The following is a 16463-nucleotide window of genomic DNA, read 5'->3' on the forward strand; positions in this document are numbered from 1 at the left end:
TCTCCCAGATCATTCTCACCATCTTCCAGACACAGTGGAATTGCTCCAGGCATTACGTTGTGTCTTTAAGTAATTTCAGATGCGATCCCCTGCCGTGCACAGCATTCCTCCTGTACACAGCTGCAGGCTGCACCTCAGCGGGAAGGGAATGCAGCGGAGATGTGTTGGACTCGGGGGTGGGGAGGGTGTCATGATATCAGTTGCATCTTGAAACAGAAACCTGGTTAACCTAGAAACTGACCTCCCACCTCCACCAGGCCCTTCCTGAAGCCAGTGACACCTCTGTCCGCTGCCATGTAACTATCCACATGTAAAAGCGGCCGGAGACTGAAAACGTAAATCGACGATAGGCTGGGCACAGTGGCTCACACCTGTAATCCCAGCACTTTGGGAAGCCAAGGCGGGTGGATCGCTTGAGCCAGGAGTTCAAGACCATCCTGGGCAACCTGGTGAAACCCTGTCTCTACAAAAAATAAAAATAAAAAAACTAGCCAGGCATGGTGGCATGCACCTGTAGTCCCAGCTACTCAGGAGGCCGAGGTTGGGGGATCACCTGAGCTGGAGGAGGTTGAGGCTGCAGTGAGCTGTGATCATGCTACTGCGCGCCAGCCCGGACAACAGCAAGACCCTGTCTTAAAAAAAAGTTGATGATAAAGTCCACTTCTCCTTGCCGACCTTACCCTATCCTTCCTTGTGTTTTAGACATATCAGCGTGCCCTGCCGTGCACTAAAGTACTTCTCTTTCCCCAGGACATGGGCAAGTTTTGCCTCACATACGAGGCCTCCATGACCCGGCTCTTCCGAGAGGGGAGAACGGAGACCGTGCGCTCCTGCACCTCTGAGTCGTGCGACTTCGTGCAGGCCATGGTGGACCCGGCCCAGACGGTAATGTGCCATAGGCTGAGGGCACAGCGTGCTTGTCACGCTTCCCTAAAAGGCCTCTGGAGGCCGCCACTCCAGCTTCTCTGATCTCATCATTCCTGTACCACCTTCTTCAGGGGTGCTCAATTCAGCTTCTTTCCTCTGCCCCTTGCAAGGGTACAGAAGGTATTAAAAGGTAAAGGTAGGGACAGGTACAGAGAGGCATGTTACAAATGATACTTCTCCGAATCATATTCTACTTTCTGAGTCTTCAAATTCATCCAGGACATCACAATGAGGAAAGGCATAGCGGGTGGCTGCTTCGGAACTGGACAGGTAGGCCAGCTATGACCATCACAAGGAGACCTTCCATTGGTTATTAGAGCCATTGCCACACTGGGCCCCAAGTGCCAGGCTGGGGCCTGGGGGTTTTCTGTGCACTGTACTTTAAATTCTTAGCGGTGGTCCTGAGAAGTGTCCTCAGTTCATTTCCATAGATAAAGAAACAGAGGCCTAGATGAATTCAGCAGCTGCTGGGCCACTCGGCTCATTAATGGCCGAGGTCAGACCCAGGCACTGGGTCCACCTGACCCCACCGTGCAGGTGCTTTCTGCTGACCCCTGGAGGAGACACAGGCCAGGGCTCTTTTTTCCGAGACAAACTTCATTCTGGAAAGGCTGTGAGGCTAGGCGCGGTGACTCATGCCTGTCATCCCAGTACTTTGGGAGGCTGAGGCAGTCAGATTGCTTGAGCTCAGGAGTTCGAAACCACCCTGGGCAACATGTTGAAACCCTGTCTCTACTAAAAATACAAAAAATATTAGCCGGGTGTGGTGGCTAACTTAGATTCGTAACCGCTCAACTTGAGACACGCAACATATGTCCTTCCTGCCTTTTGTCACTCAGGTGGAACAGAGGCTGAAATTGTTCAAGTTGGCATCTGAAAAGCATCAGCATATGTATCGCCTCGCCATGACCGGCTCCGGGATCGATCGTCACCTCTTCTGCCTTTACGTGGTGTCTAAATATCTCGCTGTGGAGTCCCCTTTCCTTAAGGAAGTAAGTCTCTTCCACTTCTTCCATCAGTTGTGTTGGCTAGACCAAAACTTAGTAAATTACTGTAGCCTTGCATTAACTCATTTTAACGTCAGAATGGGCCTTTGAAAAAAAAAAAAAAAAAACGAGTCTGTGGGCGTAGCTGTCATAAAATGGAAAATGTGAGCAGCACGTTTAGTACTGCACTTCTTCAGTAACTGCCCACAGGTAGCCCCTGACTTAATACACCCAAAGACCTCGAGAGCTTACGTCACAGTAAGATACACGGAAATAACTAGGGAGTGATGAGCTGTGAGTGCATACCACCTTTGTTTTTAAAATCCTTTATTTTATTGTAAGTTTATGAAATTTATTATTAATATTTTTTGAGACAGGGTCTCACAGTGTTGCCCAGTGTTGTCTCAAGCTCCTAGACACAAGCAATTCTTCCTCCTTAGCCTTCTGAGTAGCTGATGTGCACCACTGTGCCCAGCTCAAATTTAATTTAATTTTATTTATTTATTTATTTTTATTTTTATTATTTTTTATTTTTTATTTTTGGAGATGGAGTCTCACTCTGTCACCTAGGCTGGAGTGCAGTGGCACCATCTTGGCTCACTGAAGCCTCTGCCTCCTGGGTTCAAGCTATTCTCCTGCCTCAACCTCGCGAGTAGCTGGAATTGCAGGCACACATTGCCACACCTGGCAAATTTTTTTTTTTTTTTAATATTTTAGTAGAGACGGGGTTTCACCGTGTTGCCCAGGCTGGTCTCGAACTCCTGAGCTCAGGCAGTCCACCCACCTCGGCCTCCCAAAGTGCTGGGATTACAGACATGAACCATTGCGCCTGGCAAATTTAATTTTTAATAGTGGCTGTATTTAACAGCCAGCTTGAAAATTCTCTGAAAATTTGGCAGCTGGCTCATGAGAGTTGGTACAAGTCTGACACCTCTGTCCCCGTTCCGAATCATACTCCATATATCTGTTACCTTCACTGTCTGAGATGCTATTGGCTAGTATGCCCCCCACCCCCCACCCCCCACTCCCTGCCCTAGTCCGGGGGTCCCACCCACCCCACTTCCTCTCTGCAGATACGTTGTCCAAGCCAGCGAGGCCTTCGGAGACACAGACTTGTGGTGTCTGGAATAATCAAAAGACCAAGCCAGGCTTTTCTTGTCTTCCCAAGGACTCCTGAGGGCCAGTAGAAGAGGGGATTAGTAAAAGTGTCATTGGAACATTTCGCTGTTTCACTCAATAGGTTTTATCTGAGCCTTGGAGATTATCAACAAGCCAGACCCCTCCGCAGCAAGTGGAGCTGTTTGACCTGGAGAATAACCCAGAGTACGTGTCCAGCGGAGGGGGATTTGGACCGGTGAGTGAAGCGGGCTGGGCGAGGCACAGTGGGGCATGGCGATGGGATGGGTAATGGGGTGTGATGGGCCCATCTCCGTGCTGGGTGCCCCTGTTACCTTGCAGTTCTACCGCCGTAGAGGAATTACTGCTGATCGTTGCTGTGGATGTCCTTGGCAGTCTTGCACTTATTTATTTATTTATTTTTTTGAGACAAGGTCTCGCTCTGTCACCCAGACTGGAGTGCAGTAAGCATGATCATGGCTCATGGCAGCCTGAACCTCCCCCATCTCAGGTGATCCTCCCACCTCTGCCTCCTGAGTAGCTGGGACTACAGATGCATGCCACCATGCCCAGCTATTTTTGTTGTTGTTGTTGTTTTTTGTAGAGACAGGGTTTCGCAATGTTGTCCAGGCTGGTCTCGAACCCCTGGGCTCGAGTGACCTGCCTGCCTCAGCCTCCCAAAGTGCTGAGATTACAAGGAGGAGCTACCGAGCCCAGCCAGTGTTGCATTTAGAACATTAGAAAGTCCCTTTTTCATGCTGTCTCATTTCCCAGCAACAAATTCAAATTCCCTTGTCCTCCAGGTTGCTGACGATGGCTATGGTGTGTCGTACATCCTTGTGGGAGAGAACCTCATCAATTTCCACATTTCTTCCAAGTTCTCTTGCCCTGAGACCGTACGTATGAAAAGAAGTTCCTTTTCCTGAAGATGGGGTATTTTTACGTTATTCTTTTTAAGGGAACACATCTTTAATTTGACAGAAAAATTCAATTCAACTGCCTGTTTTTACTTGTTTTGGGCATTTTCACATAAATGGACTTCTTTTTTAAATGTTGTTTTTTTTTTGGAGACACAGTCTTACTCTGTCGCCTAGGCTAGAGTGCAGGGGCGAGATCTTGGCTCACTGCAACCTCTGTCTCCTGGGTTCAAGTGATTCTCCTGCCTCAGCCTCCCGAGTAGGTGGGACCACAGGCGCCCACCACCACGCCCAGCTAATTTTTGTCTATTTTTAGTAGAGACGGGGTTTCACCATGTTGGGCAGGCTGGTCTCGAACTCCTTACCTCAGATGATCCACTTGCCTTGGCCTCCCAAAGTGCTGGGATGACAGGCATGAGCCACCATGCCTGGCCTAAATTTTTTTAATTAAAACATTTTTTTTAAAGACAGGGTGTCCCCATGTTTCCCAGGCTAGTCTCGAACTCCTGGGATCACACGATCCTCTTACCTCAGCGTCCAGTGTTGGGATTACAGGCTTCAGCCACTGTACCCAGCCATAAGTGAATTCCAAAATTCTCTGTACCTAGTTTTAAAGAAATGTATCTTGGCTGGGCACGGTGGCTCATACCTGTAATCCCAGCACTTTGTGAGGCGGAGGCGGGCCAATCACTTGAGGTGAGGAGTTCGAAACCAATCTGGCCAATGTGGTGAAACCCCGCCTCTACTAAAAATACAAAACTTAGCCAGTGTGGCGGCACATGCCTGTAATCCCAGCTACTCAGGAGGCTGAGGCAGGAGAATCACTTGAACCTGGGAGGTGGAGGTTGTTGTGAGCCAGGATCATGCCACCGCACTGCAGCCTGGGTGATGGAGTGAGACCCATCTCAGAAAAAAAGAAAAAGGAAATATATCTAATTTGGTTTAACATGTTTACCTCTGTTGGCAGCAGTGGTTTTGAAGCTTAACGTTGGGGTGCTGCTGTAACTTTCAGACTCTTTAGCACTTGGAAGGTGAACTAAGAATAATGGGTACACACTAAGAAATCTGCGTACAGAGCAGGGGACCCCCGGCTTCCTCTGTGGATGGATCGAGGGACCTCCTCCCTAGCATGGCACATTACCCTTATTTATATTCTGCTTTCCTTGTTGCACATGGCCTGGCAACCCATGCCACCGTCGCTGTTAACAGAGGAAGCTGGGGTTCACTTGTTCATCGTGGTTTTCTTTTGTTGTTTGTTTTAGACAGGGTCTCACTCTGCCACCCAGGCTAGAGTGCAGTGGTGTGATCTCGGCTCACTGCAACTTCAGCCTCTGGGCTCAGGGGATCCTCCTACCTCAGCCTCCTGAGTAGCTGGGACTATAGGGGAGTGCCACCACACCTGGCTGCTTTTTATATTTTTTGTAGAAACATGGTTTCACCATGTTGCCCAGGCTGGTCTTGAACTCCTGGGCTCAAGTGATCCTCCTGCCTCCGCTTTCGAAAGTGCTGGGATTACAGGCATGAGCCATCACACTCAGGATAGTCACTGTGTTTTTCATGGGATAAATGCATTGGCATTAGGCAGAGGCTTGGATCGACAACACACCCGCACAAACACATCAGCTGTCATCTCTTTACCCTCAGCATTTCTCCGGAATGTCTCCGTTAAGCTTTGAGACATTGGTCAGATCTTAAAGAACTGGCAGAAAGGAATTTAAATTAAACGTTGGGTCAGATTGCAAATGAAAAAGCTTGAAATATGGGGATGGCCACGTTTTAATACGTTTTTGGTTTTTGTTTTGACATGAAAGGATTCTCATCGCTTTGGAAAGCACCTGAAAGAAGCAATGTTTGACATCATCACTTTGTTTGGTCTCAGTTCTAATTCCAAAAAGTAATTACACGGAGCTGCTGGGAAGGAAAACGAGCTCTCCTGATGCAAACCAAATGAAAAATAGGCATTAATCCTGATCTTAGTTCGGGATGAAAAATTACTCTGAAAAAAACTCAGAAGTTTTCCTTCCAGAAAATTTGGGTGTTTTTGTTTTCCTAAAACAGTATCTCTACCCCTGTGAAGCGTAACCCCACTACTTCCAGACTTGCCTTCCCTTGGGGGGACATTTGATAAAGTCTCCCCTGAAGTCTCCGGATGGGCTTGTGTGTATTAAGGGATGCAAATCGTGTTGAGTTAATGAAGGAATTAGCAGGGTTGTGGCTTCACACACATTGGAATGGAAATGGTGCACTTTCTCAGTGGCAACCGAAGGCCTAGTGCTTAAGGGCATTTAGCGTCATCCAAGCAGGGTAACTTTCGTTTTGTTAAAAGAAAAATGTGTTATTCAAGCTGGTGGTGTCCACAGTCATAGCTAACACATCTGGAATGCACTAACCAAAATGCTGTGCTTTGGAGACCTGCTTTTGTCACCGTGGGTAACTGTTCCCGTCTGGTCCAGTTGCCTGTGTTTGCCTCTCCACATTTGAAGCAGGCAGCATGCAACGTCTTTAGTTTTACTGAGCTTGTGTGTCTTCGTGTCTTCACAACCCAGTGCCTTAAAAATGAAAGGCCCTAAACGTAAGGGAGATGGAGTGAAAGATTTATTTTGTGGAGTCTTTGGTCGGAATTGTGGGTATACTTTTCCCTTCACAATTGACCGAGTGTGGATAACCCTACATAAGCATTTGCTACACCCCACCAGCCCCTCCCCCTCAGAAAGACCAGTTCCTTCCCAAGGGCAGCTGTGCCACACTCCCCTCCTGGGACGGCCTTGTTGTCATCATAAGCAACAAAAGAAGTAACAGGCATGGCCGGGCGCGGTGGCTCAAGCCTGTAATCCCAGCACTTTGGGAGGCCGAGACAGGCGGATCACAAGGTCAGGAGATCGAGACCATCCTGGCTAACACGGTGAAACCCTGTCTCTACTAAAAAAATACAAAAAGCGAGCCGGGCGAGGTGGCGGGCGCCTGTAGTCCCAGCTACTCGGGAGGCTGAGGCAGGAGAATGGCGTAAACCCGGGGGGCGGAGCTTGCAGTGAGCTGAGATCCGGCCACTGCACTCCAGCCCGGGCGACAGAGCGAGACTCCAGCTCAAAAAAAAAAAAAAGAAATAACAGACACTTGTCATAAAAGGGGAGCAAGGGCCGTGATGGTCAGATAATTCACTCAAGAATAAAACATGACGCGTGCCTCAGGAGGATCTCTTCCCTAGAGTGACAGCAAGGAAGGCAGGGCATTGGCCATGGAGTGGGGACCAGCAAGTGAGGAAGGGGAGGGCAGCCCACCGTGGTGAGGAGAAAGCGGCTCCACGACCCCAAGGGATGACCTTCTCCTCCCACCCGGTGAGGGGGAAGACTCGCAGGAGGGTGATGGAGACAGTATGCCAGCCCACCTTGGTGACCGGCCAAGGTGTCTCGAGTGACGGTGCTAGGTTCACCCAGCCTGTCCTTCAGATAGGAGTGCCTTCACGAAAGCGTCTCATGGACCACAAAGCAATTATGCACTGAGTCATCTTGAGTATTTAATGCAAAACTGAAGCCTCGTGGAATGAAATTCCCACTGGCTGTCATGACAAGCTTAGCTGTCCATTGTTTTAAATTGTGTATTTATTTATTTGACCACTTGGTTCTAGTTGGGAGTGACTCCTTCAGAGTCCTTCACCCCGACAGTACAACAGCGACGGCTCAACTGTTGGAGTCGATGGAAGGTGCTTGCTGGAGAGCACATGCTTTTTTTTTTTTTTTTTTTAAGATGGAGTTTCGCTCTTGTTGCCCAGGCCGGAGTGCAATGGTATGATCTCAGCTTACTGCAGCCTCCACGTCACGGGTTCTAGCGATTCTCCTGTCTCAGCCTCCCAAATAGCCGGGATTACAGGTGCCCACCACCACACCTGGCTAATTTTTGTATTTTTAGTAGAGATGGGGTTTCATCATATTGGTCAGGCTGGTCTTGAACTCCTGACATCAGGTGATCCGCCCGCCTCAGCCTCCCAAAGTGCTGGGATGACGGGCGTGAACCACCGTGCCTAGCCCACATGCATATTTCATGTATGTATACTTTGTGATGTAAAAACATCACCTTTATGGGCCAAAGATTTTTTTTCCTCCTAAAAAAAAATAGAAGCAGCCAGGCACGGTGGCTCATGCCTGTAATCCCAGCACTTTGGGAGGCCGAGGTGGGCGGATCACGAGGTCAGGAGATCCAGACCATCCTGGCTAACACGGTGAAACCCCGTCTCTACTAAAAATACAAAAAATTAGCCGGGCGCATTGGTGGGCGCCTGTAGTCCCAGCTACTCGGGAGGCTGAGACAGGAGAATGGCGTGAACCCGGGAGGCGGAGCTTGCAGTGAGCCAACAAGATCACACCACTGCACTCCAGCCTGGGCGGCAGAGACTCCATCAAAACAAAAACAAAAACAAAACAACAACAGAAGTCCCTGATTGTCTGTGGTGTACGAGTCAAGCAGGCTGAGGGGATGTAACTCCCTCTGCCCTCAGCAAGAATAGTGCTTCCGTCAAAAGCCGGCAGCCAGTGTCAGTCCCTATCAGAGCCAGCTAGATCATGCACTGTTGACCACTGAGCAATCTGTTACCATACAGTTCACATGGGAATTTGAGTGTAGACATGTGAGTGCTTAAACATATTTGAGTTTCTCTCTCAGGTTTTATATGTTTCAAATGTCATTGTTGCTCATCAGTGCAGTTATCAATGCAATTTTATATTCCTTGAGGGGAGGAAGAGGGGTCTTACTGTACATGTCCAAGGAGGTTGGTAAGAGTATTATCTATTTAATTTAATTGGGAACAAACCATTGTCTTAACACAGCCATGGTTTGAATTTGTTATCTTGGACTGACCGGTGCATGTAAATACAATATGCTCTTTGGATGTAAATCTTAGAAATGCAGTGTGAATGTAGGTTATCATTAATAAAACATTAACCCCCGTCTACTACAAGATTTGCTTCTGTCTCTTTTGTTATATTAATTAAGAGGATTATAAGTCAAGGATCAGGTTCAGATACTTGAGACAAAGTAGAAAGTCTGAGCATATGGAAACAAGGCCTTGGAGCAGACAGACATCACCAAGTTCATGTGCTGGGCTGGAAAGAAAAGCCTGTTGATTTTCACTTGCTGTGCATTTATTCATCCATTCCTTTGCCTCAGTGCTGAGAACAGTACCTGATACATAGTAGATGCTCAATAAATACGTTAAAGGAATGCAAGAATTCCATTGTTCTGTTTTTCTTGAGCACCTGGAATAGGCCATTCTCACATTGCTATAAAGAAATAGCTGAGACTGGGTAATTTATAAGAGGTTTAATTGGCTCTCAGTTCTGCAAGCTGTACAGGAAGCATGGAGGCATCTGCTTCTGGGGAGGCCTCAAGCAGCTTTTTACTCATGGTGCAAGGCAAAGGGGGAGCAGGCATTCCACATGGCAAAAGGAGACAGAGAGAGGAGGTGCTCTCTTACACACTTGCAAATAACCAGATCTCACAGGAACTCACACACTCTATGGTGAGGTCCGTAGCAAGAGGGATGTTGCCATTCATGAGAAACACGTGGCCATGATCCAGTCACTTCCCACCAGGCCCCACCTCCAACACTAGAGATTACCACTGAACGTGAGATTTGGGTGGGGACACACATCCAAACCATATCAGCAGCTGTTCTAGACACTGGGGAGACAGCAGTGACACCACCAGGTTCTGGCTGTCTCATTAGTCCATTTTCACATTGCTGTAAAGAACTTCTTGAGACTGGGTAAGTATAAAGAAAAGACAGTCAATTGGCTCATAGTTCAGCATGGCTGTGGAGGCCTCAGGAAACTTACAATCATGGCAGAAGGCGAAGGGGAAGCAAGAAACCTCTTACCCAGCAGCAGAGGAGAGAGAGTGAGGGGGAAGTGCCGAACACTTTTAAACCATCAGATCTTGTGAGAACTCACTCCTTATTACAAGAACAGCATGGGGGAAACCACCTCCATAATCCAATCACCTCCCACCAGGTCCCTCCTTTGACACTGAAGGATTACAATTCAAGATGAGATTTGGGTGGGGACACAGAGCCAAACCTTATCACAGAGGAAAAAGAGAACAAGCCAACTGGTTGAAGGATCTTAAGTGTTCTGAGGCAACTAAGAGGGTCATCGGGAGGGGGTGGTAGCTGGCAGGGAGGGTGACCCACTTACAGTGGGGTTGAGCTGAGACCTGAGAGACTTGACGGAGCCAGCCTGGCCAGTGCAGCAGGGCAGCAAGTGTCTAGGAGTAGCAGGTGCAGAGCCTCCAGGCTCGTTGCAACCCATGGGCGACTCCCACAGGTGGCTGTGTATGCCTGGCATGATGCTATTCAGTAGATACCTGATTCTGATTAGTAAATGAATGAATGCTGCAGCCTTGTGGGTTGCTCTCTTGCTTGGGCTACTCAAGCTATGCGTAATTCTTGGGCTCTTCGATTTATTATTTTTATTATTTTTTTTCTGCTTTTGTGAGTGTTTGTTGTTGTTGTTGTTGTTGTTGTTTGCTTGTTTTGAGACGGACTTTCGCTCTTTTTGCCCAGGCTGGAGTACAATGGTGCAATCTTGGCTCACTGCAACCTCCGCCTCCTGGGTTCAAGCAATTCTCCTGCCTCAGCCTCCCGAGTAGCTGGGATTACAAGTGTGTGCCATCATGCCCAGCTAACTTTTGTACTTTTAGTAGAGATGGGGTTTCACCAAGTTGACCAGGCTGGTCTCAAACTCCTGACCTCAGGTGATCCGCCCGCCTCAGCCTCCCACAGTGCTGGGTTTACAGGCATGAGCCACCACGCCCAGCCCCGGGCAAAATTTTCTTGATTTTTGAATGTTAAATGTACAGCTAAACAGTACGTGGTATTGCTGTGCCTTGGGTACTACCCTTTAAAAACTTAGAAAAGTATTTAAGTTTTAAAAGTGAGATTAGAAAGCTGATGTTTTACATTCTTTATTTTTACTGAAACAGTGCCTGAGTAGACAGTACCTGAGGCTGTCTCCCCAGCACCCACTCCTGCCAGTCCTTCTACGCCCTTTGCAGTTTCCACCATCACTTGAACTAAACTTTCACCTCTTTTCTTGATTAAACAGTGATATCTATTGACTCCTTAAAGACGAAATAGTTCATTCCCCACCCAAAATTTGAGACTTTCATTGTATTTGTGACTTTTTTTTTTTTTGAGAGGGAGCCTTGCTCTGTTGCCCAGACTGGAGTGCAGTGGCACAATCTCAGCTCACTGCAACCCCCATCTCCCAGGTTCAAGCCTCAGCCTTCTGCGTAGCTGGGACTACAGGCGTGCGCCACCACACCCAGCTAATTTTTGTATTTTTTAGTAGAGACTATATATGTTGGCTAGGCTGGTCTTGAACTCCTGACTTCAGGTGATCCACCCACCTCAGCCTCCCAAAGTGCTGGGATTACAGACGTGAACCACCATGCCCGGCTGTATTTGCGACTTCTATTTTGTGACCAACTCCATCAGTTGCACCTGTAAGCTGCCTCAGCAAGGATCGGGAGTGGAAGCGAGGCTGCGAACGTGCAGTGTAAGCCCCTGCCCTCTGTCCACCCGCAGCGTTCCTGGCCGGGATCTGTCCTGAGAGTTCGACTGTAGTGAAAATTTTACTTTTTTATTTTATTGTATTTATTTTGTTTTGTTTTGTTTTGCTTTGTTTTGTTTGAGTTGGAGTCTAGCTCTGTGGCACAGGCTGGAGTGCAGTGGTGGGATCTTGGCTCACTGCAACCTCCATCTCCCGGGCTCAAGTGATTCTTCTGCCTCAGTCTTCCAAGTAGCTGGGATGACAGGCGCGTGCCACCACGTCCACCTAATTTTTGTATTTTTAGTAGAGACGGGGTTTCACCATGTTGCCCAGGCTGGTCTTGAACTCCTGACCTCAAGTAATCCGCCTGCCCCAGCCTCCCAACGTGCTGGAACTACAGGCGTGAGCAACCACGCCTGGCCAGAAAAATATATTTGAAGTCCAAGGTCAGAAGTCAAGCTAGGCAGTCCCACTTAGCGCTGCCCGAGTCGATGGGGTCCTCAGTTTCCCCACCTGAGCCTGGATTGGCTGAGCCCTGGGAGTGCCTCCCCTGACCCGCTCTGGCAACCGCCGCAGTCCAGGCCCCGCCCCCCGCGACTCTTTCTCCGCCCACCCCCACACCACGCCCACCATCCTCCCTGGCCCCGCCTTTACCGCCCCCACCTCGACTCCGCCCCACGCCCAGGCCCCGCCCACTCCCCGGGCGCCTCTTCCCCTCCCCCAAGGTTCCTGCCCATCCCCCTACCCTGCCCCCTTCTCCAACCGCCAACGGCCGCCTGCGCCTGAGGCCCGGCCCGCGCCCTATCCCGCTCTCTCCGCGCCGCGGCAGCCCGGGCGGCCCCAGGTGCGTCCCTCCGAGGAGGCCTGATGGGGCGGCCCCGGGGCCGGGCCTCGGCTCTGCAGGCGGGGATGGGAGTTGACGGGCCGGGTCGGGCCCCTGCGGGTGGGCAGAGGGCGGTGGGCGAGGATGCCCCTCACCTGGGCGCCCTTCACCTGGCCCTCCCTCCCCTGGCCGCGCCTCTCCTGGCCGCCCCTCACCTGGCCGCCCCTCACCTGACCCCCACCCCGGCCATCCCTCCCCTGGCTGCCCCTCCCCTCGTCGCCCCTCCTCTGGCCGCCCCTCACCTGGTCGCCCCTTACCTGGCCGCCCCTTACCTGGTCACCCCTTACCTGACTCCCTCCCCTGGCCGCTCCTCACCTGATCGCCCCTCATCTGACTCCCTCCCCTGGTCGCCTCTCACCTGGCCGCTCCTCACCTGGTCGCCCCTCACCTGACCCCCTCCCCGGCCACCCCTCACCTGGTCCCCTCCCCGACCGCCCTTCACCTGGTCGCCCCTCACCTGGCCCCCATCCCCAGCCGCCCCTCATCTGGTCGCCCCTCACCTGACCCCCTCACCTGGTCGCCTTCACCTAACCCCTCACCTGGTCGCCCCTCCCCTGGCCGCTCCTCACCTGGCCGCCCCTCATCTGCCCCCCCAATCGCCCCTCCCCTGACCCCCTCACCTGGCCCCCTCCCCTGGTCGCCCTTCCCCTGGACCCCCTTCACCAGGCCGCCCCCTCCCCTAGTCGCCCCTCACCTGGCCCCCTCCCCTGGCCGCCCCTCCCTTGGCCGCCCCCTCCCCTCGCCCCCTCTCCTGACCGCCCCTCCCCTCACCCCCTCCCCTTGCTGCCTCTCACCAGGCCGCGTGTTGCAGGTGCGGCCCCCGCCGTCCCGCCCCCGCCGCCCCGCGCCATGGAGGAGGGCCCTCTGCCGGGTGGGCTGCCCAGCCCCGAGGATGCGATGGTGACGGAGCTCTTTAGCCCCGAGAGTCCGTTCGTTTCGGAGAACATTGGCCTGAAGGCCCCCGTGAAGCACGAGGAGGACGAGTTCCACGTCTTCAAAGACGCGTACCTGGGCCCGGCGGACCCTAGGGAGCCGCTCCTACACGCATTCAACCCCCCGCTGGGCGCCGACTGCAAGGCCCAGGTCAAGGCGAAGCTCGCAGCCGGCGACAGCGACGGCGGGGAGCTCCTCGGGGAGTACCCCGGGATCCCTGAGCTCAGCGCGCTGGAGGACGTTGCGCTCCTGCCGACCCCGCAGCCGCCCGCCTGCAACGTGCACTTCCGGTCCTCGCTGCTGCCCCCGCACCGCAGCCCTGCGGTGCTGCCCCTGAGCGCCTGGGTCCGGGAAGGAGCCGCCCACCCGGGCGTCCGGGTGATCCCAGTAAGAACCGCCTGGGGAATGGGCACAACTCCCCTTCCATCCCTTCCCCAACCCATCTGAGGCTGCTGGTCTACCCCAGCAATTCCCTCTCCAAGCATTTTCCCTGGTGACACCGCACACAGCCCACCGGAATCACTGATTTTCGGCAGATTGTATACTCTTTTTCCTCTTCCTAACCCAACATGCATCGACCCAGCCCAGCCCTTCCCCCTGGAGGGGATTCTGCCCTGCACCAGTCGTCCAAAGCTGACCTAACCATGCAGACGGCAGGCAACAAAAAAAGAGGGGGAAAGCTAGGACGTGTGTTCCCTTGGGCCCTGTTGCTATCCTTGGCTTAAGGAGAGAGGCTCGCTTTCTGCTGATAACTGTTGTCTGTGAAAACAAACGCAATGTGGTGGAGGGTTGGCGTGTTTGCATCTTGCTTTTTTTTTTTTTTTAACTTTACCAGTCTTGGAATCCATAGCAAGGACTCAGAGTTAACGTTTGGATTTTCCAAGCCTTGAAGTCAAGATGTGAGATCTTCCCTTTGCTAAGAAGTAATAGCTCTTCAAGCATCTGTGATGTAAATCAGAGCCTAAAGAAATGCTTGCCAACTCTCAGTCGACTGCCCTGTCTAGCTGTAGATGACCACTGATAATTTTCCGCTTTGTTCTTGCTAAAACTAATGAGTTTTCAAAGGAAACAAAGGGTCCCAGGAAAATGTGTTCTTGACCCCTCAAAAAGGACCCAACTCAGAAAACTAGACCACTCATCCGTTAGATCATTTTAGTAAGTTGTAGATGAAGCGTTTATGGGACACAATGCTTGAGTCAGTGTTGAGATGGCTGGAGCCTGACCCTGTATCATAAGCCAGAGCAGCAGGAGCTTGGATTTCTGCTCTTCTGGTTTTCTGTTACGGTAATTGCCACTCCTTAGTGTGCAGGAAAAGGATGGGCAGAGGCTGGGGCCTCCACTGACCTCTGTCCTCAGAGGAGCCATAGAGCTCACCAGTCCCCCGAGCCTTCTCCCAGGACAGACATCTTCCTCACAACCTTTCTCAGAGGGCTTGAAATGTTAGGAACTGCATTTTACCGCCCAGCCAGACTCGTGTCCAGTGCCTCCTGCTGGTAGGTCCTAGCTTGCCTCATTTCCTCACAGAGTGGAGTCAGAAAGCATTAATCAGAACAACGAAGATAGTACAAAAATTAACCGGGTGTGGTGGCGCACATCTGTAATCCCAGCTACTCGGGAGGCTGAGGCAGGAGAATTGCTTGAACCTGGGAGGCAGAGGCTGCAGTGAGCCGAGATTGCACCACTGCACTTCAGCCTGAGCGACAGAGTGAGACCCTGTCTTAAAAAACGAAACACACAAAAGAGGATTCTCTGATGTTAAAGATAGTAAAATTTCTTTAATGTAATCCAATTTTAAGAGATTGCTGGTTTGACAAACTAAAGGAGAGACTTTGCTTTTTAAATTTTTATTGACTGCTTTTTGATTCATTAATAAAATGGACCAGGTACAGCACCGACATGTTTATCATTAAACAGAATAGAATTATTTTCAGTAAATATTCAGGATCAGTTGCTAATTTCCTTTTTCTAGAAATTCATTCCCACATGTTGACCTTTGTTTCGAAAGGTCAGAAATGGAATTTTAGTATAAGTAGTTCAGATATTAGCTGCATAGGGCTGAGGAAATGATATATTCATTATAGTAGTATTTGGTGATTACAGGGAGATAAGTTAATCTAAACTGGGATGATGTGCATAGCACATCCCCCAAAGCAGCAAGTAGAAGAAAATTTTAAATTGTCTATATTTCTATGAAATTTGCAATATCTATAAAGCTACTTAAAATATAGCTAAACTTTATCTCTTTTAAGATTTATACCTAGATGCTAGTCTGCTGTGCTGAGTAAGTTTCCCATACATGGGAAATATGATTTGTTTGGGCCTCTGATTTTACTGGGCTACACAAGCTCCAATTTGAGTCAAGATCTGCATTTTGGAAGATACCTGCTCTGTGATTTTTATTTGAGGTGTTTAGTATGTTACCTTAGAGCCACCATCTTTTTGGAAGAACTCTATGGCCTGCCTTCTGGCCTTTGGGGAGCCCTACTGTCCTCTGATCCAGGCAACTCGGGCAAGTGCAGGTGGAGGAGGAGGGGAGGGGAGGGAGGATGCAAAGTGTGGGTTTCCCAGTCCTTCTCACATTCCTACAGATTGTAAAAAGCAGCATCCCAATTTTGAAACAATCCTGATTGTAATTTTTTTTTTAACCATGAGGATTCTTACGTTTAAAAATTCTACTGATTTTCAGTATGATCCCTGTACTTCTCCACATTTTTGGTAATTTTGTCATCGGGTTGACAATTGTTACAGAAGATAGCTTGAAAACAAAGCTGGCAGCCAGCCCCTACTCTCCACTGTTTCATATTCGTTATTGTCGTATTAAGGCAGGAAAGGGCTACTACCTAATTACAAATCTTAGTATAAACACATCATAAATAATACTAAAATGCTACCAAGGATTTGGGGCTTTTTGAGGAAAAAGACAATTGACTAGAACATCTAATTCAAACTACTGAACATTCTGGAAGAATGTGTGATGGGGCCGGGCGTGGTGGTTCGCACCTGTAATCCCAGCACTTTGGGAGGCCGAGGCAGGTGGATCACCTGAGGTCAGGAGTTCAAGACCAGCCTGGCCACCACAGTGAAACCCCATCTCTATTGAAAATACAAGAATTAGCCGGGCATGGTGGTATGAGCCTGTAATCCCAGCTACTCAGGAGGC

General features: G+C 50.2%; 2 protein-coding genes across 5 annotated transcripts in view; both read left to right on the plus strand.

The window, feature by feature from the left end:
* CPT1A (carnitine palmitoyltransferase 1A) overlaps positions 1-5976 on the plus strand; it is an 85900-nt gene extending 79924 nt beyond the window's left edge. For both annotated transcript variants that reach the window (XM_033207455.1, XM_033207454.1), the window contains exons 15-19: positions 751-885; positions 1767-1919; positions 3154-3267; positions 3833-3925; positions 5758-5976. In XM_033207455.1, the coding sequence (XP_033063346.1) occupies positions 751-885; positions 1767-1919; positions 3154-3267; positions 3833-3925; positions 5758-5844 (582 nt within the window). In that variant the 3' untranslated portion in view covers positions 5845-5976. The remainder of the gene's footprint in view (positions 1-750; positions 886-1766; positions 1920-3153; positions 3268-3832; positions 3926-5757) is intronic.
* Positions 5977-12217: 6241 nt separating this feature from the next.
* The window catches only part of TESMIN (testis expressed metallothionein like protein), a 49947-nt gene continuing 45701 nt past the window's right edge, over positions 12218-16463 (plus strand). For 2 of the 3 annotated variants that reach the window (XM_033207459.1, XM_033207456.1), the window contains exons 1-2: positions 12218-12333; positions 13182-13690. In XM_033207459.1, coding sequence (XP_033063350.1) covers positions 13220-13690 — 471 coding nt within the window. In that variant the 5' untranslated portion in view covers positions 12218-12333; positions 13182-13219. Of the gene's footprint in view, positions 12334-13167; positions 13691-16463 lie in introns of all 3 variants that reach the window. The other variant, XM_033207457.1, reaches the window with a different exon arrangement.

Source organism: Trachypithecus francoisi, unplaced genomic scaffold (assembly GCF_009764315.1).
Source record: "Trachypithecus francoisi isolate TF-2019V2 unplaced genomic scaffold, Tfra_2.0 Lachesis_group8, whole genome shotgun sequence".
Classification (NCBI taxonomy): Eukaryota; Metazoa; Chordata; class Mammalia; order Primates; family Cercopithecidae; genus Trachypithecus; species Trachypithecus francoisi.